We start from the raw sequence: 25,688 nt of genomic DNA on the forward strand, positions 1-25,688 counted from the left end.
TTCCCGCAGTTTACAGAGCAAAATTCAGCAACCCCTGGTCTGATGTGAGGTTGAGGAAGAGGTGCTGCTGTGGTCCCAACTATGTGACAAATCCAAGTAGAACTGAAAGAAGGCTCTTTTGAAGATAGGTGGATACTTCCTTGCTATTTAATAATTGTATTTTTAACCTGCATTTAATGTAATGAGTCATATGTATTCACAAACATTTGAAATTATTTTTAAGTTTTCAATGAGTGAGAATTCTTTATTTTAAAAAGACTAGAGATTCCTTCCATAATTATAGTATAGGAAGCTTATTAGCCTGAAGTTTTTCTAGGTGTTAACAAGGTGGCTAATGTCAGTACTCTCTTAGGAGACTTGTAGAAATTTCTATTAGAAAGAAGTCTGAAAGACTTCATCTTAAATAAAATCTGAATGGAAATATGAAATGTATGTTGCCATTAACTGATATAGTACTTTTCTGTTCTATTTCCTAGTTTTTGACTGTAATCAGTCCGTTTATCAGCGTATGCTCAATAGTTTACCAGTGCATACTGAACAGTTATTTAATTTTGTCACAGCCCTACCTATCTTTAAATAAACTTTCCTGAAATCCTCTCTTTTATTCAGATTGTTGTCATGTTCAAACCTCAAGGCAGCTGCTAACAGATCATTCTTAAGCCATAACAATAGGAGATCAAAATAAAAAAGCCACAAATACAAAACAAAATCACTTCATCATATTTGTGTCACAGTTGTTCTATTAGATGTTCTGGAGTAAAGAGAAATCATTCGTCTCACTACATAATCTTTGTTTATGGTGCTCATGTGGGAAAACTAGTGTGAGGTTCTGTGTGCTTACTGCCCAAAATTCTGAAGCAGCATTAATATCTGAAGTTTCACATCCCCGCCACTGTTCTCCAAGTTCCCGAATCTTGACCCTTGAAACCCATAAAGAGCATTTACCCTTGCGATTTTTATTGATAACATTTTAGACAGTAGCATCCCTGATGCCAAACTTATCCTACCCTAAAACATGAACTATGTACAGGCTGAATACACAGTGCAAGTGTATTCAGGGTAAGAGCTTGAATGTTCCTTGCTCCTCCTGAAGCATGTCATACTGCCTGCAATAAATCATCCTGAAGACAGAGTTCTGTTTGATGTTCTATGAATAGGGTTCACTGTTCTCCAAAAACACGACTTGAACTTCAGTTAAGTCCCACATAAACCACATGACAGTGTTCAAGAGACAGAAGAGATGAAAAGGAATTGGGCCATCTTTGGGATAGGCAAGAATAGTTTACATGTACTAGGGATGCATTTCCTTTATAGGTCATATCTAATGATACCCAAAATATCTTCTCACACACCCCCTCAGTACTTAGAAGGACAAAGAAAGAGAAAAGTGAAATGACGCAGCATAACCTGATCTATTCACAGCATCACAGAAACAGATTTTTCTTCATAGATTCTTTTCCTTGTCTCAACAGTTCACACACAGCTTAGTCTTTCTTCGTGTGCTTTTTTGTACCTGCAACTCCCATCAGACTGTGAGGTCAACTTAGTTTATGAGTCAGGATATCATGCCTACAGTACAAGATAACAGAGATACTGCAGAGTAAGAGTATTTCTTAAGTTCAGAATGAGCTCATGTACAGCTCCAGTGCTACTGAGCTGAACTGGAATTCTGTGAATCCGACCCATTTGGGAAGATCTGAATTTGAATTCCAGGTTTAAGAACATCCAGGTTCCCTAGATATAGAAATAATCAAACATTAAAGCTTTTCTACTAGCACTGAATTTTCTTCAAGTTACTGTGTTTGAATTGATTACTCAGCAATCTTGTACATAGCAGCTGACAGAAACATGAATCAGTGCTAAAACCACATAGTATTTTGACTGACATCGAAAGAAAACCAGTTAGACCTGCTGAGTGTTTTGACATCTCTTGCTAAATCAAAGTGATTTTATGAGTTAATCTTTTATGGCAACAAGAAATCAGCTTCTAAGAAACTCAGCCTGAAAAGAGTATCTGGTAGTCTTTGTTAAAGCAATCATTATACCGACTCTCTTCATTTAATAATTTATTCATTCTAAATAACAGGAGAATCTGATCAGACTGAAATCAATGAAAAAAACAGGTTTTTGAAGGAATACGGGATTACTTTTCAATAAGTTACGTTTATATTTTGTGATCTTTCTTAGCAGAGAATTACATATGCTTGCATTCCGCATGCTACAAAGAATTTATACGGTAAGTACACCTTTTATTAAAAAAATGCATAATGTATTCTCAATATTAAAGGACCATTTTCCTTTCTGCACTGTAGATAAAACTGAAAATAACTGAGTTATAAGGAACTTCGCTGCATTTTTTCAGTAAGCATTTCAATAGTTTAATTCACCTAGTTATTATTAAACAAATGACAGACTGAAGTGATTAAAGCTTCTTCTTTCCTATGGCAAAAGAAACAGCAACCTCCCATGGACAGACACAGCTGGTAACTGCTGACCAGAACAGAGGCAGCTAATGCACTGCTCATCAGAAATGCTGGCTACTGATAAAATTACTCCTGCCTTACTGAAGCACAAGCTAGCAAGCTAAATATGTAATTTCAGTAAATAAAATCTCCTATCTGTCTAATTCTGGTGAGCTTGGGAATACATTGTTACACTCCATAATGAGACCACAGGTGTGATGGATTTTTCAGCCTTTGTCACTAAGTTGGATGTCTACAGCTACATGAGGAGCAACATTAATTGATCCTTCAATAGAAGAATCTTTTGTTTTCACAAGCAAACTTTTTATTTCAGTAAATATTGGGATGTCAGATGCAAACTGTACTCATTATCAGGCCTATTTTTGCCATTAAAAAAAGCACAGGGGCCTAAGTAATGGAACTGCTGATGTAAATGGACTTTCAGAGGTGTCAACCTCCAGGAATGGAATCTCAGTTCTATAATTCAAAAATTATTGTTATGGAATAGCAGTTTTAATTACTGTGTATTTCTAATTACTAAATTACTAAAGTGTGTAGTCTAGAGAAATGTAATAATGGACTACCTCTTAATAATTGCCTCAGTGCAAATTTAGACATGTGACTCCCACTTTTAAAATCAAATTACCTGCATTTCATGGCTTATAGGACACCACAATTAATAAGGAAAATCTTAAATGCAAAGCAAATATGCTGTTGATTCCTGTTTGTCTTCCCTTCATGTATACATAGCAAAAAATAGTTCCACATCTAACAAAGGAACCTTTTATTCCTTGTAAATTGCCTCAGTATCTCAATGTTCCATTAAAATCATTACATGCTTTTGGTAATATTCTTGCAGATTGCATTGCATTAGAGACTCTTATGGTGATGCCATCACAGTAGATAAGGAGTGTTATCTACAAAAGTTTATTCTCTTTGATGCTGTGTCATTTTTTGTTTCCTTTTCCAACTACCAGAAACAATATGATAGAAGGGATGAACAGGCTGAAAAGACCTGATTGTCAAACTGCCACTGAAACAGAAATGGAAGCAGAGCACTGCTGATCCGCTCATTTCAGAAAATTTTTATGTTATTTTTCTTCCATGTTTTTTCCAAGGAGAAAGAATGAAAACACAGACTGCTGACACCTTTCCCTAGGGAAGGAAGGAAAAGCACTTCCCCTTTGTATCACTGGGTACTGAAAATGTGGGTTCAGATTCCTGTAGGCAGAGCAGGCATGTGAACTGGTTTTCCCACACCCTCAGTCAACATCCCAGCCACCTTAGCACTGGATAGAGAAGGGGTATTTTCTCTTCCCAGTCTGTGAATCTAGGCTTTCCTTTCTAAAGGCATCCATGAAAAGTGATGGGTGCTAAAATAATTCAGAAATGTTAAAAAAAAAAACAAAAAAAACCACCACCACCAAACTAACAATAACAACAACAAAAAACCCCAAACCTATCCTAGTTTGCACTAAATCTGCTTTTTTTTTTTCCTACAAAGCAAGTAATATCCAGAGGATCTCTCAGGCATTTTCTATATTCAAGGTAGCTGGTACAACTGCTCAAAAGATTATTTCCCAGGTAGTGAAACTCCATTGTCTCCATCTGGACATAAGAACTTCTCTTATTCTTTTGGAGGAAGTGCAAATGCTTATCAGTAGTTCTGCTGTCCTGCCTCAGGGCCAATTACAAGACTTGTATTCATCTCTGTTTGTTCCTTGACTCTCCCTCTACTGTGTACAAGAAATGTATTCAGCACAATTGTTTTTCCCTGCCTTGCCAGATCACTGGATCATCAGCTCCAGGTCTGCCAGAACCAGTCCTGCTTTAATCACCAGCTTGCCATCACCTTCTGGAATCTACATGCTCCTCCTTTGATAACTTTGCATTTGGATTCCATTGCTGGAAGCTAATTCTCACCACATATTCTATAGGGAATTTACAGCATGTCTCCATTGCCAAACCAAGGTAAGGATCTGTGTATTCTGAAAGTATAAAGCCTCTTCCTTGTGTACTCCTGAATAATCCAGTAATGCTCTTTTACTTGCTCACTGAAATTAAAATTATAATTTACTTCTTTAGCAATGAAGAATGTAAACTCTGCTCTACTGAGACCACATCTGGAGTACTGCGCCAAGTTCTGGGCTTCTCCCTTCAAAAAAGGCAGGGATCTAAAAAGAGTCCAGAGGAGGGCAACAAAGATGTTGAGGGGCCTGGAGCACCTCCCTTATGAGGAAAGGCTGGGAGGCTGCATAAGAAAGACTGAGGGGAGAATCTTATCAATGTTTATAAATATCTAAAGTGTGAGAGTCAAGAGGATGGAACCAGGCTCTTTTCAGTGGTTCCCAACAATGGGTAATGAGCACAAACTGGTACACAGGAAGTTCATCTGAACATGAGAAACAACTTGTTTACTCTGAGGGTAACAGAGCAAGGGAACAAACTGTCCAATTCTACAGGCAGCTATACAGTTTTCCAGATCATAGATCCACTCATGCTTTGATCATGTACCCTACAATTCCGAGTTCAGTTGTTCTGGGCTGTGGGCAGTAGAGATGATCCCACAGCAGTAAGTTAGGCATTCTCCAAATGCCTCCATCTCTTTTCTGTCTCTCCAGTACTCCCAGTGGCCTCCTGATAATACACCACACACAGAGGACTGACTCATGCTTTTCTTCTTAATTCTGTGCTTCCCCAAATCCTACACAACTTAAAGTGGATGGAGCATTAACCACTGCATAGGCTGCCCTTAGAGCAAAAAGTCTCCACTAGCTATCAGTTCAATGTCCTCTTTTTACACTGACTTAATGTTTTTATGTGGCCTGCATATAAAACTGGAAGTACTACAGCAAGGCAAGAAAGAGCCGCAGCACTGAACCTCCTTTTTAATGCCAATTTAGCTTCTTGTGAATAAGAAATGGAATCACCTGTACAAGACACTGATTTCCAGATGTCTTCCAAGTGAAAGTGAAATTAGTATACACTAGGTACACTAGTTGTTTTTTTAATTAATTTGTCCTATTTTGTTTAATAGCAGTTTGAAAATTTTAAGAAAAAAACTAACTAAAAATAACTAAAACACCACACTTCTCTATCCCTTCTTGCTGCCATCGTCAGTGACAAGCCTAAATTCCCTTTCATGATGTTGCTGTGTTTTGAGCGGGGAAGGGAGAAGCCTGCAATATTTTGACAGCAAAATACACAGTGGCATATAAAGCTTGTGATGCAAGAACCAAAGTGGACTGCAGTTCTTTAAGAACCTAGACTGCAACGCCTAGAAAAGCCAGGCCTTCATTCACACCATGCAGACTGCCTGCAGGGAGTGCAGGTTTTGCCTGCACAGCTCAGAGTGAGGTTAGAAAGGGATGACTTTGCAGTCGATAACAAAGAAAAGCTTTTGTCTGAACAGTTATTTCATTTTGATAATTGCATCTTCAATTAGAAGTTTATCGGAAGAGCAGAATGATGCCGTACCCTGACTGGACACAAAATAATCCTTTTGGCAGGACAGACAGAGCTGATAGAACTGTCACACAGCCCACAGGGCAAGGTGGTGCATCTCACCGAATTCTCATTGGGATGAAACCTTGACCCTGCCCAAATCCATGTGATTTAATTGTAACCGCAATTAACTTCTTAGCGTTTATGAACGTCCTCAGAGAGCATAATTAGCTGCTGCTAGCGAAGCCGAACAGGCCAGCAGCTGCACGACAGATGTTCCTGCTATGAGCTCGGAGGTGTTCGACCTATCCTGTTTATAGCTGTACCCGGAACAGCACCTCGGTACTGGAGGCCCGGTGAGGAGCTCGGCCGTCGCGGACTCCATTTCCCGGCATGCCACGCGGCGGAGGGCAGCGCACGCGCGTTGTCCCGTAGCGTCCGGCTCACACCTCCCTCGGCCGGGCTGCGTGCGGCGGAGCAGCGGTACCGCCATGGAGGCCGCTCCCCGGTCCCGGCCTCGGCCCGGCGGGGCTGCCGCTTCTCCGCCGCCACCCCCGCCGCCCCCCCCACCGCCCCCGGAGCAGGAGCGGAAGCTGGAGCAAGAGAAGCTCTCGGGGGTGGTGAAGAGCGTCCACCGACGGCTGCGCAAGAAGTACCGCGAAGGTAACCGCGGGGAGGGGGCCGCCCCCTCCGCGCCGCCCGTGCCGGGCTGCCCCGTTCATTTCCGCGGGCGGCGGAGCGGCGGAGCGGCGGGGGCCGCGGGACGGCCGGGCCGAGGCCGCCGCCGAAGGGGGCGTGACGGGGTGGGGGGGGCGGCTCGGAGCGGCTCCGCGGCCGCTTCCTGCTCCGGCTGCGGGCGGGGGGCGGCGGAGCCCTGCACGCCGTCCTTGGGATGAGGGGGGGGGTGAGGGGAGCGCGCCTGGTTCCCGATGGGCTGCGCCGGTGATGGACTGCGGGAAGGTGAGCGGCGCCTTCGGTGCCCGTGGCTCCGGGGAGACGCTTCTCCACGGGGATCCATCTCCGAACTGCGGAGGTCTGCGGGAATGAGGAGAGCGGAGAGATGGACGGTGAGCTGGGAAGGCTTTGTTACTCTGCTCCTTTCTTCATTCGGGGCGTTGAGAGAAAGAGTTGGGACAAGCTTAGTAAAATAGATTGCTTTGTGTTTTAGCTGGCCATCGGTATTAATGCCCGTGTGCCGGGTTCTTCTGGGTGGTATTGAAGTGCTTAACACATGACAGAAATGGTTTAACGTTCAGTGCTGAAGTTGAGAGTTGTTATTTTTTCCCTGCTGGAATTTGTAGCTTTTTCACAGAATCATAGAGCGGCTTGGGTTGGAAGGGATCAAGCTCCAACTTGAGCAGGCAGGGCTGCTCAGGTTGATGGCAATGATCTGTTCAACGCAGATTAGCAAAAAAATCATCCATTCATTCTATTAGTGAGCCTGCAGCTCTTTGGTGGCCTGGCAAACAGCTGGTTCTGTTATTCCAGAAGGACACAAGTAAAATCAGAACTGTTGCTGTTCTAGACACAAGTTCTTGCAGCTCCTACGTGTCTTCCCATGACACATCTGTTAAAGAAACAAGGTTGGACTGCTTTCTGGATTTGGAATCCCCACACAAACAGCCTGTCTGTAGCATTTGGGCAGATAACTACCTATGGAGGCACTGATCAAGAGTCATTGTTTGTTTTGGCCTTAGTGTGAGCCAAAACCAAAGGAAGGATCTCCCGTGTTTGCCTGGTATTTGGTTGAAGGAACGCAATGTATTTAAACAGTAAGATCCTGGCAAAGGGGTCTGCCTATCAGCAGGTCACATTTCTGTTAGTTTGGAGTGTATGCAGATTAAAAAGGACAAACGTTGGCACTATTAACTTCAAGAAATGTGAGCTATCTCCGTATCAACTGAATTGCGTTAGATGGAAGCCTAAATTATATGGAAATCAGTGTAAGGGTTTTCAGCAAAGGGCAGGTTATTATGCAAAGTTGCTTTATCTTTAGCTCAGTGTCGTCAGTTAAAAGAAAAAATAGTACCTTGATTTACTTTGGTAGGTCCTGTGAATTGTGAGTTACTGAAAATTTTACAGTAATTTTCTAGTCACTTAATTTAGCAGCACTGTGAGTATTTTCATGGACAGGGTGTAGAAAACAAATAATTAATATCACATCTACACAGCAGGGGAGCGTCCACGGATTTCGTACTCATTCAGTAATATATAAGTTGTCTGTGATTTGTGGGAGTAGCACTTCATCCATCAGGTTATTTCAATTTGAGAATTTCATTTGTGGAGGGAAGTTCTGAGTCTTTCTCCTCACATTCCTCTCCGCTTCTAAAAGCGGGCTTGAGAATTTCTTCTGAAATTACTTCAATATCATTCTCAAATCATGATACTGGGAGCTCTTGACTTCTGAAGTGTCTCCTCCTCTTTCTTGTATTGTAATACACAGCTTGGCAAGTACATTACTGTGACAAAATCAAAGCTGCCAGTTTGCTAAAGAAGCAAAAAATAACTAAACAATCTGTAATCTCTTGGTAAAATTGGAATTAGAAGTGAGTGTACAAAAAAGCCAGGATCAAAAACAAAGAAAACCCACCGAAAACAAGTAAACAAAACTCATCCTTGGTTATATACTTACATTTCATTATGCAGGTAAAGCCTATTGCTTCCACAGTGCAGTACATCCACTTCCATAGAGAGCGATAACACAGCTGTTTGCATTATTCCAGTCTTGTATTGTTTTTTTGTTGTTTTAATTAATACTGCTTCTCACATTTACTGGAGTTCTATGTAACTAATTTCCATTTCATCGAAGTAAGCAAACATTTTAGAATGTATTAGAATTGCTGTTGCGTGGACTTTTGTGCTTTATCTGTATTAATTTGTTGGAGGGAAAATAAAAGCACGTTGAATATCGTATATCCTTTCTGAAGGATATACGATGATGTTGCATAGGGTGGAGAGATCTAGGGAAACCCTTGATACTGTAATATGATCATGTTACCATGCTAGAAGTGTTGAAGGAGGATACATGCGTTCTTGAGACATAGAGAAGTTGGTGGAAATGATATGGCATTGATTTTAATAGCTTATTTATTTGAGAATTCACTTGTCTTGTTGCTGTTAGCGAGGCCTGTGTTGTGATGGGACAGTCACAGAAGGTAAGACTGTTTATCACCTACCTTGCTTATGGTCAGCACAGTTGCTGGTTTTATTTCCCACAATAGTTCTCTCTTTCTTGTTTTGGAAAATGCAAACTTTACAGCACTACACTTCAGAACTGCAAGGTAACACTTCTCTAAAAAGGTCACGTACTCGTCCAAGTGCAAAAGCAGTATTTTTTAACTAGCAATTCATCACAACTTTTTCTCCAAGTTCTAAGGAATCAGTAGAGGAAGGTTCAGTCATCTCATCACATCATCTCAGGGGCTAGGCAGTCCTTTCGTAATGAAAAGCCACAAACTCCTGAAATTTGTTGAAACTGAACCTAACTGTGACAATGTAATGTCATGGTCCATGCCAGTGTATTTATGACAAGCATTTACTGTGTTTGAAATGGATCAGCTTAAATTCTTTTCTGTGCTAAGCGAATGCGTCAACTGAATTAGCTAATCATTAAAAAGTTGTGTCAGACTCCTTTAAGGCAGTGATAGACATGGCCAAAACCTGTCTAGTGGTTCCTAAAAATACACATTGTTCTTCAGGTTAGCCTGTAAGCCTAAAGAAAACATTCTCAAGTGAGAACAAGCACACTGAGGTGGCAAGTGTTCACTAGGAATTGATCCCATTAGCATAGAGAATCCACGTGTTTCTCTGGAGTTCTGCTTGTGTTTCCTATCCAAATGGATCAGTTGAGTCTTAATTACTTCACACACCAGAGTGAAATCCAAAAGCTGAGACAACAGCTCTCAAGTGCTTAGCTTTTTGCTTACGGGAAACTTCGGAGTTCTGACTACTTGACATAAGCACTTGGAAAGTACAGAAATTAGGTTTTGAGTTGTTTGGTTGTGGTTGGTTTTTTTTTGTTTGTTTTTTAACCCAAATTTGGAAAAATCTGACAGTTTGGAGGATTAGTTTCTCATGGTTCTGTTGCTTGGTACCACAGGTGACCCAAAGTTTGCAGTGTTTTCCAACGTGCACCTTTATGGTATCTGCAGCCCTGCTTTGGTTGCAGCATGGTGACACCTGACAGGCCTCACAGACAGGCTTGGTAGAGCAGATTGAGTGGTTTGTCAGGAACTGTTGAGCATGTGCAATGTAATATTAGCTTGCTTGTTTCCAATTGCTTATAATAGCCAAGCAGGGTTAGTTTTTACTGTGGTATAAAAATCCCTTCTTCACACACAGACAGCATTTTCTTTCTATTCCTTTTGTAATATGCAGACCTCTATTTAAGTAGTAAACATTTCCTGTACAGCGTGACCCTCAGTTATGGAGTTATATATATAGTCTGGGAAGATGTTTTGCAGTGGCCTACTTCTCCCTGGAAACCCTACACCTAGTACAAGTGGAAAAATTCTGAGGGATCTGTGAAGGCGTTTTAGGAAATATTTTGCTGTGTGCACATCGGTTTTGTATTCATGTTGTACTTCTTATTTGAATCATAAAGAAAGTGATACTGTTTCCTGTTGGAAGACTTGGAAGAAGTTTTAGAACCACAAATTGTTGTACAGTAGTAAAGACATTGAGTAGGTAACTAGTGGAGACGTTGATGTGAAAAGTGTTGTTCAGAAATCAGTTGCTTTATGATCTCTTCCTCTCATGTTTTTCATGAAAAAACCCTGAGAAAGCTTAAATTCTTCCTGATGTCGCTATTTCAAAATGTTTCCTGTTTCACGTTTTTCACAGGACAGGAAAACTGTCACTGAGCTCTACATGATATGTTAGCAGCTGTTACTCCTTTTTTGATGAAAACTTGAAACTGGCTTACTGGACAAATGTATGTATAAAGAGTGATCTCCGTTCATCTTTCCCCACTTGCATTAATTTTGTGGAAGAGAGAAACATTTGGGGATACTGTTAAATTTTCAAACGACGAACTAAATGCCATTCCATTAGAAATATGATGTAATGTATTCTGTGATGTAAGTGTGAAGATACAATTGTCTTTACAGTTTGAGTGGAAGTTGTATTAGAAATCTTGTAATGTTTTACAGGATGATAGGGGCATTTAATAAAATCACTGGCATCATTTAGCTAGCCCACAGGTTTTAGATGCCCACTAAGACTTGAATCCACTGAACAAGCAACTGTATGTGACCTCCCTCTCAGCTCCTCTTTTCGCTTTTGCAGAGAAAACAATGTTCCTGATGCATGTTCAGCACAGTGAAATCTGTGCCTGTGCCTCTGCCTCAGCTGCTTCAGATTTTTGTTCCTATGCTTACACAAGTCTTCTAAAAGCAGTTTCATGTGAATGTATTTATCTCTTTGGTTGTGTTAAGTGCTGCATGTAGTTGGTCCCTCAATCAGATTTGGGGAAGAGAGAGGCCGGTCAACATCTGCGGGCAGTAATTGCTTCAGCCATTGCTAATGGGCTCTCCACATCTGTGTGACAGCCATCAGTCCTTTAAGTGATTTATGGTAGATTGGAGACAGAAATCATTCTTCAGGGTGATGAAAGCTGACCCTAAATAGCAAATGGAACATATTCTGGAAGTCTGTGTGAAGAAGCAGGTACTAGATTCACACGTACAACTTCTACCAATTGTGGTATCCTATGTCTGACTTTGTCTAGTATCTATATAGGTATATGTTAATGTATATGTGTACGTGGGTGTATATATAATGAAAAATATATATGTACTTGCAATATTTTTGCATTGTAAAATGAGATTTTATTGTGAGACATTTCAGGTAAATCCTAGGAAATGTAAAGTAAGCACTAGTCAGAGAAGACAGAAATATTGGCTTTGTTTGCTTGAACTTTGTCTGAGTTGAAGTTCACATTCTGTATCCAGACGTGTAAAACTGGTCAGCAGCGAAGCAGAAATACCAACTTTTTGTTTTAGTAAGACAGATGTTAGTAGGTTTCTGGTTTGGCTTGTATACACTGAGAGTTTTAAATAGCAGAGTGTTAACTAATATTCCTTGTGTAATTAATCACTGCCACAGCATCCAGATATCTATTAGTGCAGCCGAATTTCAAGTGATGAGTTACTGCTAATAAAGAATTATTATCACATAAAGTATTCATAGGAATTTGATTTCGGCTTTAGCCCAGCTCATGGCGTAGGGTTTCTTTCCCCGTGTACTGATAGGCATGTTGGAGAAGCTTGTTTACTGTTTGCAGCAAATAAATGAGAGGCAGTCTTAGGAAGCTAAAAATGAGATGGATTTTTTTCATTCCACAGTGCATTGGCATCAACAACAACAAAAAGGGAAGCTGGAAGGTCTTGCTTGCTAGGTACAGCCGTGGCTAGCAGCCTGTCAGCTGAAGTCAGCCAGCATTGTCATGGGTGCTTGTAAATGTGGGCATAGGTTCCTTTTCAACAGTGAGCAATTCACAGAGCTTTATTAACACAGTTGGACAAATATGAACGTGTCACTTGTGTTTCTTTCATTGTTAGTCAGTGTGTTAAGCTTTTTTTTTTTTCTGTTTCATAGAAGCCAAAGGTGTGCTCAGGAAAGCTTTGAGCTGTCAAATAGACGCAATTCACCCCATTTTCATCTTTTGCTATTACCAATTCATATTATCATGTAGGTAGCCAGAAGTTCAAACCCTTATTTTGACTTTTCTTTTTTACAGCTACTCTTAAATTCAGAAAATTGTAATTTAGCAAAAGAACATAATAGCTGTGTAATTGCAGTCTTCCTCAAGTCCTAACAAAGTATTTCTTCTGGGGGGTAAGGGAGATTAGGATCTAATACCACATGGCATCTACTTCAATCTAAAGCACATAGTTTCAGATAAATTTAGGGATATTAGATCTAGTTTGCTGACAGGCAAAGTATCTTGCATTTGTTTTGAGATAGTGCAGTCATCTCTGTCTGGCAGCAAGGGAATTAAGGAAAAGCATAATTACCAGAGTTGTCTCCTGGGTGCAGATAGTATGTTTAACTCCACTTTACTTAGCTGTTTTATTACTTGTTGAAGGAAAATAAATCAGATCAGTTGTTTGGGTTTTTATCCCATGCTCAAATGAAAAATACTGTTTTTAGCAAAGCTGAACTCTGTTTTATACATAAAAACAGTGTTTAAAATACATTTGAGTTGATGTATTCTGTCAGAAGTCTTAGTCAAAAAACAACTTATTAATTTTCCTATTTGTGTAACATACCCCAAATGACAATTGTATTTAACATTCTATAAAGAATAATCTTTTAAAGTTTAACCAAACCAAACAATGAATCTAGAATGGAAGAAAGCAGGATTTTGTTTTAAGAAGCAGACCATTTGAAGAGAGGATTTAGTGTGGGATTGGCCTGTCAAGAACACTAGACTTGGTCTTCCCTGGCTGTACTGGAGACCTTTAGTTCTTATAAATCAGTGTGGAATGAGGGGTGTTCTGTCTGAGTCTGTACAATTTTTAGTACAAAAAAATGTTTTTCACTGCCAGAACTTACAGCTAACGTTACCTGTCTATTGCTGTTCCCCAAAATTAAAACTATCTTGTAATTAGGGTCATTTAAAAATAACGTCTACGTGACTAACTTGTTGTTTGAGACAGGTTTCAGTGACAGGTGATTGCTCTGTGGTTGAGTTTGGTGGTGTGATTGACTATTCTGCATGCACTATTAATGTTAGTGGAAGTTATTTTGAGGGATTCATGTATTCTAAGTAAATATTAGTGGATTTTTGGTTTTGTTTTAGAAAATGATGTGCTGTGGAGAACCTATGACTTTAGCAGATGTTGTAGTCAGCTATGATTGATGCACTTTGTAAGTATTTCGTTGTCATATTAAGGGGCCACAAGACTGGTTCTGAAACCATGCTGTTAAGTATTTGTTGTCAGAGTCAAATCTCAGAGTGTACCTTAGCTTTTAATAACTTGCTGCTAGCTGTATCAGCGTGAGCATGCAAAATCAATACATAATTTTTATTCTGCAGATATATATATATATATATATCTTAATCTATATATAATATATATATATACATATATATATATATATATATATACACATACTAGATGTGTGCACGCATTTGTGATTAAGAAATAAAAAAGGAATTAGTGAAGATCATACCTGTGAGCACTATCTTTTTTTCTTATGGCAGAAGAGTCTTTTAGTAAAGTATACCAAAGTTTTTCATGCAGTAGAAACTATAACAGGAGTTGTAACTTGCTCCACTAGCATTTACCTTGTTTTTGTTTGGCAGTACATTATGTAAAGCAAGCTAGAAGAAGTGGGTACTTCCCTGCAGAAGTGGGAAAATCATCATGTTTAATTACTTAAGTGTGTTAGAATTTAACCTACAAGACTTTTTTTTAGTGAGATGAGGAACATGAAAATAAAACTGTTAGTGGAAATTGGCAAATTTGTCTGATTTTTTTTTTTTGTCCACTGTAATTGGTTTGATTCTTCAGTACTGTTGCTTAAAAGTTAATTTATTGATACTGACTACGTAGGCAGATATCAGTGAAGTCTTGAATTCTTTTTCCAGTGTATCCAAAGAAATCTGTAGTCTTGATTAAACTTTCATTTGAGCATTTTTCTGTGTAATATTGTGCAGAGTACTTACTGCAAACATGAATGCAACTAGGAGACCTTCCAGTATTTCAATTCTAAAAATATTTGTCACTGTCCACAGAAACCTGGAAGCAGAATTTCCCAGTAATTTTAATTTCACGGAATGAGGTGAACAAAGTCAGTGTTCTGAGAATGTTGCTAGCTTCTTAAGTCCCTGATAGTCCCTTCTCCAAAGCCTTGGTGAAGTTTTGTGTTTGACTAGAGAAAGGGGGCCTCATTTTGTTAAATGCAGGTAAAGTAATCTTTTACAGCATTATGTAACTTCTTTAATTGGAAGATGGGGACTTTGCCATGAAGATAATGAGAGACGTTGTCTAATGTGCAGTATTTTTTTTTTATTGTTGTTTTGCTCAGTGGGAGACTTTGATAAAATCTGGCGTGAACACTGTGAGGATGAGGAAACTCTCTGTGAATATGCTGTGGCAATGAAGAACCTTGCAGATAATCACTGGGCAAAAACTTGTGAAGGGGAAGGCCGAATTGAATGGTGTTGCAGGTAAGTCCTCATGTCTTTGAAATATGTGGTTGTGTGTTTCTATTTGTAATTCTTTACAATACAGATTTTTTTATTTGCTGATTTTTAACATTTGTTCTATAAAATGTTAATGATGTATTGGTTCCTAAAACAAATAGAATAAAAACAAATAAAACAAATAAAACAATAAACCTTCTTTCTGTTCCAACTTATAAACTGTAAATCCATAATGAAGTAGTTTCTTCTAAAATTAGATCTTTTTTTTTTTTAAAGCAGCTTCAGCAAACAACTTCTTTTTCTTCATGTGCTAAAGCTGCAAGTAAATTTAAGAAGTAATGCTATATGCGTTCATCTGAATCTAAACTGAACTAATGAAATGAGTGTAGCTGAACAGAGTGTGGGTTTGACTTGTGCATGTAACTACATGGATTTTAAACTTCTTGCATGCCCTAATAGTAAAATCCTGGATTGAGTTCAACTAAACTATTTCAATCCTTGAGGAAACGGAGGTCTAAAATAGGATAAGTGTTAGTCACTTAGGATTCCTACATGTGGTTGGCATCTGAGGCATACTGTGAAACCTGTACAGCAGAATAAAACAAAAAAAAAATACTGTTGAAATCTTATCTGAAAAAGACTTTATGCACAATCCTGCCTCCAGGAATGTCTTTAGACAGAGGAAGATGATGATGTAAGTCTAAGAGTGAGGTCTTTGCGTATCTAGATGTTTAGAAAAACTTCAATATTTCCACCATGATATAAGAGTTATTTTAATCAATCCGACTTTGAGGAAGTGTTTCAACTACATGTAATAAAGTCTTTGTAGGTATCTGTTAGTCTGTCTTTAAAATGCTGCAGCAGTGGAGGTTTCCGGCTTCCCTGGAATCTTTAAAAATCAGTGTAGATTAAATCTGAATAGATTAAATATTAACAGATTACCATTCTCTTCTAGTCTTGGAATAGTCATCCTATATGTGACTGATACAAAGTAATGAGCAAAAGAAAGAGAAGAAAAGCAAGGATGACATTACTACATCTTATTTTATTGCAGAGATCTTTGGATCCCATAAAACAAGCAATCGGGGGGGGAGGGGGGTGAAGGGAAGGGACATGGACTGTGAAACAGTTAATACAGAGTACATCAACCTGGTGACAACTCAAGGTATTCTGTGCTTGATGGAAGTGGAGCAAGTCAATAACAACCTTATTTTCTTTCTCTCTATAGCAGGCTCTTATTAAATATTTGAAACCCATTCCTTTTGTATCAATAGTTCATAGAACAATAGAATAATTAAAATTGAGAAGACCTTCAAGATCATCTAGTCCCAATGTCTCCCTACCGCCAAATATGCCCACTAATCCATGGCCCTAAATATTACATCTGCTCTTTCCTTAACCACCTCGGGGATGGTGACTCCAGTATCTCCCTGGGCAACCTGTTCCAGCACTTAACCACTCTTTCTGAGAAAAAAGCCTTTTCAGTATTCAACCTCAACCTCCCCTTGCACAACTTGAGGCCATTCACTCTAGTTCCTTCGCTCGTTATGCGGGAGGAGAGGCAACCCCTACCTCACCACAACCTCCTTTCAGGCAACTGTAGAGAGCAGTAAGGTCTCCCCTGAGTCTCTTCTTCAGACTTAACAGTCCCGGTTCCCTCAGCTACTCCCCATAAGAGTTGTGCTCCAGACTCTTCACAAGCTTTGTTGCCTTTCTCTGGACACGCTGCAAAGCCTTGATGTCTTTCTTGTAGTGAAGGGCGCAAAATTGAGCGCAGCATTCAAGGTGTGGCCTTACTAGGGCTGAGTACAGAGGGGCGATCACCTCCCTGCTCCTGCTGGCTGCACTGTTTCTGATAAAAGCCAGGATACTGATGGCCTTCTGACTCCCTAGGGACCCTCCCTACCGGTGTCCTGAACAGTTCAGCATCTGCCCCGCAGAAGTCCAAGGTAGCAGTTTTGCTGACCTTTTTCCTGACTTCACCAAGGATTGAGGACTCTGCCGTTTTGTGGTTGCTCTGACCAAGACAGCTCCCAGTTGATTCTTTAGCTTAAGTAAACATGGTTAAGTATTTCTTACATTTCTTGGGCATGTTTTCTGTAACTTTGTCCCAGTTGCAGAGGAGGTGAATCAGTTTGAAAAAACTACACTTAAAACTGGATGAAGTATTACACTAGCCTTGTCGGAGGTGAATAAACTGAAGAGATAACTATTGAGATTGTAATAAACTCTTGTTACGCAACTGATCTTGGTGGGTGGGCTTTCTGTTTATTGTTTTCATTTGTTTGTTTTGTATTGATATGCCTTTGATTTATGCTCACTTGTGATCCACAACTGCCAGGTTGTTGTTTTTTTTTTTTTTTAACAGGTTTTCTCAGTTGCTAGGTATTTGTACTATTTGTTACTTCTATGGAAACTTTGACCTTTGGACTACTTTTACTAAATTAATACTCCCTGAAATTATATCGAATTCTAATACTGGATTTTCTTACATCTTCTTTCTCTGTCCAGTGTGGCATTGTTTGCAGAGCAGTTAAGAGAAATAGTGACTACTCTCATGTTCTGGTTATTTGTGCAAATACTAATGGTACTGGACCCTGGACTGATTCCCAGGGAACACTGCTTGATATTTTTTTCAACTTGATTGTTAGTTGATATGTGGTATTGTATTGGGAAAAAACAACTGTCTTTTTTTTTTTTTAAAGCAATTTTAGCTAACTAGTATTCCCTTATAGTATGCCCTTAGCTGGTGGCAAGCTTGTTTCATTCCCTGCAGGACAGGATAATGTTGCACGTTGACACCAGAGGAACAGTTGATGTCCTGTGTACTGAGGCTTATTGTCTCTCTTGTTTGTTTGTTGTGTGTTTTTTGGGGGGAGTTGGTTTTATGGTTCCTATAAGATTTACAGAGTAAACAAATAAATATCCAGTTTGGGCCTGGGAGCACGACCTCATGCTAGGAATAGAATCCACCTGATAGGAGACACTAAGATGCACTTGGTGTAAAGCTTCAATTCAAGCACAGATCTTTTCTGCATGCAACATTCAGGGGCCAGGAGATTCCCATCAGTTTAAAAAAAAAAAAAAAAAAAGTTTCTTCTTTCTTTTGTGGAAACTGAGGCCTGAATGGTAAATACTAGAACATGGCAGATCAACTTTGTCTTCTGCATTTTTTTGTTCCTTGTCAACAGCCAGGAGGTGTGCCACGCAGATGGCGCGCCCCATTGTCCTTACTCCTCCTTGTGTCTAGTTGCTTAATTGCATGCAAGAGAACTTCACTTATGTGAAACTTCATTGAAAGCTTTTGTTGAGTGCTTTAACTGAGTGTCACCATGGCAGCAGGAAGGTAGCTGATCCGTTGAATGAAGTTTCATTTGAGAGTGGAATGCTGAAAATACTTGGGAACCACTTGTGTATCTGTGTTGAAGAAAGGATAGCTCAGGCTTTTGTTTTCCTTTTAAGGAAGATCTTTTAATACATGTGATACTAGCTAGGAAGAAAGATCTTTTTGATCTTTCATTGTTTTTTCTTGTATTCTTGTATAACCAAGCACCCAGTAAAGTAAATCAGAGAATATAGAATACATACTTATTTTCATGGTCAAGATGATGTTTCCTGCAGGGTTCTCCTTGTGAAAAGGTGTATCTTGCTCTTTAGTTGAACATACGGGGAGAACACATCTTGTGATGCTAATTCTTAAAACAGATGAAAAAAACCTTCTCTTTTACTTCATTAATTTTTTATTTAGATGACACACGTGCAGATTCTAGAAAACAAAAGCTAACGCTGTAAGTGGCAGACTGTGCTGTTGACCATATGCCACATTGTACTGGAGTGGTTTGACTGTTTCAGGGCAATAGGATACAATTTTTAGCATGGGAAGAGAGAACTTAAAGCCTTGTCCCCTTCCAGATGCAGTTTAGTTAAACCTCATGTGGTGTTGTAGAAAGCATGGACCACACTCAGCTGTCTTTCCCTTTCTTTTGTCTGTATTTTCAGAAAATTGAATGCAGTGTAGCAAGTGATGTTTGGAAATGTACACTTATTTCATGTAATTTCTATTTCAACACAGAGCTTAAACCAAAGTGGGATGGATAAGACTGTTTACCCTAGTTATCCTAACTTCTAATTTTTGCTGCCATAGGTAGCCTGGTGAACCTTTGTATGGACGATGAATGCCAGCCTGTTCTGGTTCTAGTTAGAACAAAATAAGCTAAACCAGCTGATTTGCTTCTTTCTGTTGCTTTTGCATCAGTGTTAGAACTTGTGTTGACTTGGCGGTTCTTTTTTTTTTTTTTAAATAATGAAAAAACAGAATCAGCTTGAAATAGCCATTGTGACAAAACATTATTTAAACTTGCATTTTTTTTAAAAAAGTTTTTTGAGAGTTTTCAGTACATTGAAGAAATATGGTCTTGGTCAGTTTACTGTTAGGGGAGTGTAGAACTGTTTGGAAAAAAATGCAGAGAATGGATATTAGAAGCTTATCTTAAATATTTGTTTTACTGAGAAAAAGCTCTGTAAGCCTGTCCCTGAATCTGTTACTAATCAATATTTTCATTAGCAATCTACTAGAATACAGTATGTTTATTAAATTTGCAAATGAGACCAAGCAAGGAAGAATTTACATAGGCTGGACTGAAATTAACAATGATATTAACTGTTCCAAATACTATCAGCTATACAGACACAGGCTAGGAAGTAATTGGTTATTTATCAATCCTTTAGAAAAGGGTGCCTACAAACAGGAGGGTAGTCAACTCTTTACAGGGGTAGATAATGGCAGGACAAGGGGAAATGGTTTTAAAGTTGAGGGAGGGAAGATTTAGGTTGGATATCAGGGGGAAGTTCTTTACAATGAGAGTGGTGAGGTGCTGGAACAGGCTGTCCAGAGAGGTTGTGGATGCCCCATCCCTGGAGGTGTTCAAGGCCAGGTTGGATGGGGCCCTGGGCACCTGGTCTAGTATTAAATGGGGAAGTTGGTAGCCCTGCATGTGGTGGGGGCATTGGAACCTGATGATCTTTGAGGTCCCTTCCAACCCAGGTCATTCTATGATTCTGCAGCAAACCACAAGCTGAATATGAAACAATCACAGGATACTTTTTTCAAAGACGACAAATATCGTGGAGTATGTTAATGAGGTTATTCACAAAATATCTGAAATACTCTGTTTAGCTTTTCTCTTAATTAAAATATCACTTTGTTCCCTGCATTTGAAAAACAATAACAAAAAACAACTCTAAAAAAGGTAAAGAAAAGTTCAGGGGTCTTACATTTATTTTCCATAAAAGCCATGTTTTCTCCTAGAATCTGGAGCTGTCTGGTCGAATGGAGTAAAATCTAGGAGATCCTTTTACAGGATCTTTGAGGATAATTGTTCATGGTCTGTTTGGGATTGGAGGACAGAATAAATGAATGCTTAAAGTCCCTACAGTGCTATTTTGGTGCTTTCTTGATGAATGCAGTTAGTTGAGAAACTCACCTTCAATGGAATTAGAAAGGAGGTGGATTAAGGAGAAGGAGGGAAACTATGTAGTAGAAAAAGGATCTAATGTTCATTGTGCTTGTTTGTATGGCAACCTTTATTTTTCCTTCTAAATAATACTTTGTTCTGACAAAACTGTGTCTGTTCATTGAATGTTAGAACTAATTAGAGCTTTGATTAGATGACGACTGCTGACTGTTTTCAAGTTCTTGGAATCATCTGGTAATGAAGGGTTTTGACTCTAAACTGGTTTGTGATGGGAGAATAGGTACAATGCAAGAGAAACATCTGATCCCAGACCTAGTTGTGTTTTCCAAAAGGATAAGTCTCAAATCTCTAGAATTAAAACAAAGCATGAAAAATAAATGTGAATTAATCGTATGCAAGCTTCTTGCAGTGAACTTTAAAAGCTTATAATACTTTGTACTGTAATATTTGCTGAATGTATAATTTCCTTAGCCTAAATCTGGACACTCTTGATAATAACAGAATGTTTTCTAGTCCTCCCTCATGATTAATGCCTCCAGGGGAAGTTGAAAACTTTAATTTCCTTGATTTACTTCAGAATAGAGTGGGGAGATTAAACCTGTAGAGGAGTTTATGCTTCTTTTTTTTTTTTTTTTTTCAGGTCAGCAGTTGCTTTAGTTGACTTTAGGAAACTAGAATTTCCTTCAGCTCTGAAGGGAAATGTGGTGTTTCACTATACCCTCACTCAATTTCATCTTCAATATTAGATTCTGGTTAATAAATTCAGTGAGGAATGTAAATCAGGCTTGCTCTTTCTCCCTCCTTCTGCTTTTTAAAGAGAAGGACTGTGTCAGTTCTTGGCCTGCAGAACTGTCTACTTGAAACTCTTGATCATTCATAAAAGCTATCAGAGATTGCTTTTTTGTCAAGATGAAAGGTGACCAGCATTAATTTACTTGCTGGTTATTACTTGACAAGAAGAACTAACTGCTGATTCTTTGAAGTTGTTAATATTTAATGTGATGTTTCTTTGGCAATTGAGAATTTGAAACACCTCCCCCCCTATTATTTTGTATGTGGTATTGAAACACTCATGGTTTTGGTTAGTGTATTCTACAGGGAAGCTTCTCTTTCTTAACTTAAGTCTACTATCAAACCATTTATCTTCTGAGTATGTGTTCATACTGGCTTTTACTGAGGGGTTTTTTAAGTGTCCAAACTAAATGGCAGGAGATTTTGGGTGGCAGGAGACTATTCATCTCCAAAAAACTGTCATTCAAGATATGGAAAGAAAAGTTCAACTGAGGAAATACCTAGAATTCTTTTCGTAAGACATGAGCTGCAAACTTCACCTGTCTCTGCCAGCAAACTTGAACAGTTTATAACTTAAATGTTTATTCTTGTTGTCTGTAGACTGGTAGCAAGTGTAAGCTCAGGTAGCATTTGAATTGCACAATTCTTCATGAACAAGTCTGTTAATTGCAGAGCTAATACATCACCAGAGCGGAAGCTTAAATGTCAGAGACGTTTGCCACAAATTGCATTGTGGCAGCTCTCAAAATTATAAAATAAACTAATTAATTTTATTTCTCTTTGTAGATAATAAGGGGATGCTCTGTTCATTACTTGAGACCATTGTTAAAAATGGTCTTGTATAGCTGCATACTCAAAACTCAAATCAGTGTGATTGCTGATGGGATTTTAATAAACATAAGCACATGGCTACATCAGCAATTTACCATGGGGGTAAACTGTTGAGTGTGTTGCCTCTTACTAGGTACTGAGCAGTAAATGCCCATCTGATCACTGCTACCCCATCACACTTGTGAGGTCTGATTTAAATGGATAGTGCGTAATCTTGAGATGAAATCCTTCAGTGGTTTCTTACCTGTTTGGGTTTTTTGGTTGCTTGTTTGGATGGTTGGATTTGGTATTTTTTTGTTTCTTTATTACATAAGTATGCATTCTGAACTTGAGGAGTTTTACCCAGTCTTCAGTAAATCTTCTTGTGATTCTGGCCTCTCGTCTGCCAGTGAAAATCCAGGAGAAGATGCTTCTCATCACAGTTGTCTTTAATAGTGTCTTAAATGACTTAATTGACATGAGAGGGAGGAGTAAAATAATTGGGGAAAAATACTGAACTACAGCAGTATCAACAGTGAGGCAGAAATGGCTTCTTTGCAGTGACAGAAGGAGTTAGGCTGCATTTTAAAAGTAGCTGGTTCTCATACACAAGTGCTTACCTGTGTGTGTTAAGCTGGGCAATGTAACAGCTTCTAGCAAGTGGAAAAAGAATCAGTAGTTGAGGAGCAAAAAGAATACATTTCCTCCCAAAGTACTGGGCTTCTTGATTTGTTCTGACTTACCTGTCAATAGCTGTATGATGTTATTTAACCAGGATGTTTCAAAAGGGATAGCAAGAAAGAAGACCTCTAAGTAAAACTAAAGACACTGAGCAAGATGCTAAGGAAGTAGTGTGGTAGCTGTAACAGTGTGAGGAAGATGGGTTTGTGTTTTCTTTCACTAAGTGAGGCTCAACTAAATTATGAAAGACATCTCTAAACTCATTGTATGCTTATGAACAAATAATTTTATATAGCATAAAATATGACTTTATTAGCATAACAGTAATGCAAGTGTTTTTCTGGGGTCTTATTTTATTTCTATTTTTTTTGTTGTTTTCAACTTTTTTTGTTTAGTTAAATTACAGACTTTAACTTCGTTAATTTTAGAGTCATTGTCTTTTTGTATGTGGAATTTCTAACAGACTTGGTATGGTTTCACTGTTTGTGTATTTGGGAATATTGTAGCCTGGGCTGCTGTTACTGCTTCTGTGTGATCTTGCTTAATACTGCTGAGACATGGATCTTATTTCTTTTTCCACCTAGCTTCTCTTTCGTCTGAAAATAGCTTTGGTTACTGAAGAATTGTAACTATAAACTTGTTGATTATGAATGTATTTTTTACTGTTTATTTCTCATAGGGCTGTGTTTTCTACCCTAAGGTTACTGTCTGCATCTTAAACTTTACTTAGTGTGAAAATACAAAAGGCCTTCTCAGGCAAGTAAAAGTTGCTTGTGCTTTGATTTTGTTACACACAGGTCGGTTTTGATATTGAGGCCACACAGGTATGTCAGTACAGGAGTTTGTCCAACAGATCTTAATTTACCTCACAGCAAAAATGACGTACGAATAATGTGCCTTTGTAATTATACAGATTCAAAGTGGTCGTTTCCTGACTGCTTGGAGTAAAGTGGTTTCTGTCTGTACCTGTTTGATATATGTTTCTCCTTATGAAATTTAACAATAATGACACTTTCTTCTGTTTTTCCTTCACATCATGTGTGATGGAGAGGCTAGGTGTATTTGGTGCCTATTATATCCTCTATACTTAGATCAGGCCTGTGTATTTCAAGACCTCATCTCTATTTGTGATTTTAAGGCAGTATTTATATCAACATATCCCTTCCAGATCTGGAATGTGAAAGCAAACAATATAGGATGCTATTAAACTGAGTTTGAATTTGTGTCCTGGAATGTTACCTTCAAACCTCTGCAGCTTTTTTTTTTTTTTTAAACAAAAATTGAATGTGTTTCAAGAAAGTATCATAAAAATGTTTTGTGAAAACATAATTTGAACAAATACTGTTTTTGTTGAACTTCTCATGCAGATGCTTGGCTGGCGCATCTAATTAAAATACTTTTTTTACAGGGTGAGTCAGGCTTTTAATTTCACAGCAGCAAATTTTTTCCAATTCTAGTTCTGTCCAAAACATTCAGTTATTCTCTGGAACATAATGCTTGCGTCTCATATGTAATGCTGACTACTGGTTGAACTATGCAAGTGCAATTCAACTTTTTTTTTTTTACATTCGTTCTTTTAAACTGCTTAACCTTTCTGATGAATGTGACTATTTTATTCTGATTCCTATTAGTGAAATACTTAAGTAAAATAAAAAATGAAAGCTAAAATAAGTCTTCTGTAATAATACAGCTACTGAAGATACGTTCTTAAAAAGGAAAAGAAGCAGACTCAAAATTAGAAACAAGTATAATTAACTTAACCCATAAGCTTGAGTTATTTCTTTTCTCCCCGCATTTCCTAAATACCCTGCACAACATGCATATTTCAAAAGCCCCTGTATTTGTAATTAATAACTATCAGTGCAAGTATGCAAAAATGTCATTCCATTTCTCTGGGGAATCTTTGTCTTTTCAGTGTATGCCGGGAATATTTTCAGAATGGAGGGAAAAGAAAAGCACTTGAGAAAGATGAAAAGAGAGCACTTCTTGCTTCTAAGACCACTCCAGCCTTAAATGTTTCCCAACCTCCCAAGATTGAAGACCCCTTACCAAACTTTGGCTTGACAAATCATGAAGCAATAACAGAAGAGTAAGTTATACTTGTTTTCCAGACTTTTCTTTTTTCTTGTTGGGACTTACTTGGAAAATTTTTCATTATAATGTTGTATTGGTCTGATGCCTTCTTTTTTTCTTTTTTTTTAAATAGTAAAGAGGTTGGATTTTCTTGTGAATATATCCACGTTTCAAGAATAATTGAACTATAGTATAAATTTTGGTGGATGCCATAAAAATTGCTCGAGAATGACAACTTAGTCATCATCATTTAAGTGTTAGAGTAATTTCACTTCTGTATGTCATTACTGTGCAGTGCAATTTATATTAAAGCTTGAGGTGAAATAAAACAGATGTTAATTAAGTTAGAATCTAATGGCTCTTCAGTATTGTTGCAAAGTCAATTGCTTTTGTAAGTACTAAGTGCCAAATGTAAATAACAGAGTACTTAAAACTTTCTGTTCATAAATTATTGTGGAGAAACTCTTGATTCCAATTATACACTTCAAAAGCAATTTTGAATTTAACACTTAATTTTAAATATAGTAGCTTTCTGATGACTGGTTCTGCAGAAGTTGAGTATTCTTGAAGTATTTCTATAACAGGTTTTAATTTTGTTTTTTTGATTTTTCACTCAAGTAAGAATTTTATTTTTGGCATTCATTAGTAGCTTTTTTTTTTTTTTTCCACTTACAGTCCCACCCTATTTTTTCTCTAATTTGTATGGGTCACGTTTTTGGCTACTCCACATGTGATGAGAATAATTTAATTCATTGTAAGTATAATGGAATAAAGAATGCATATTTTTGTTACATTTAT

At 38.3% G+C, this 25,688-nt stretch overlaps 1 protein-coding gene across 2 annotated transcripts in view; it reads left to right on the forward strand.

Moving 5' to 3' along the window:
• Window positions 1-6,321: 6,321 nt before the first annotated feature.
• Window positions 6,322-25,688, forward strand: part of SAMTOR (S-adenosylmethionine sensor upstream of mTORC1) — a 30,708-nt gene continuing 11,341 nt past the window's right edge. Inside the window, exons 1-3 of one of the 2 annotated variants that reach the window (XM_085219343.1) lie at window positions 6,322-6,569; window positions 14,943-15,084; window positions 24,733-24,906. In XM_085219343.1, coding sequence (XP_085075469.1) covers window positions 6,398-6,569; window positions 14,943-15,084; window positions 24,733-24,906 — 488 coding nt within the window. In that variant the 5' untranslated portion in view covers window positions 6,322-6,397. Of the gene's footprint in view, window positions 6,570-6,801; window positions 6,974-14,942; window positions 15,085-24,732; window positions 24,907-25,688 lie in introns of those variants that run through there. The other variant, XM_010706831.4, reaches the window with a different exon arrangement.

Source organism: Meleagris gallopavo, chromosome 1 (genome assembly GCF_905368555.1).
Source record: "Meleagris gallopavo chromosome 1, MGAL_WU_HG_1.1, whole genome shotgun sequence".
Lineage (NCBI taxonomy): Eukaryota > Metazoa > Chordata > Aves > Galliformes > Phasianidae > Meleagris > Meleagris gallopavo.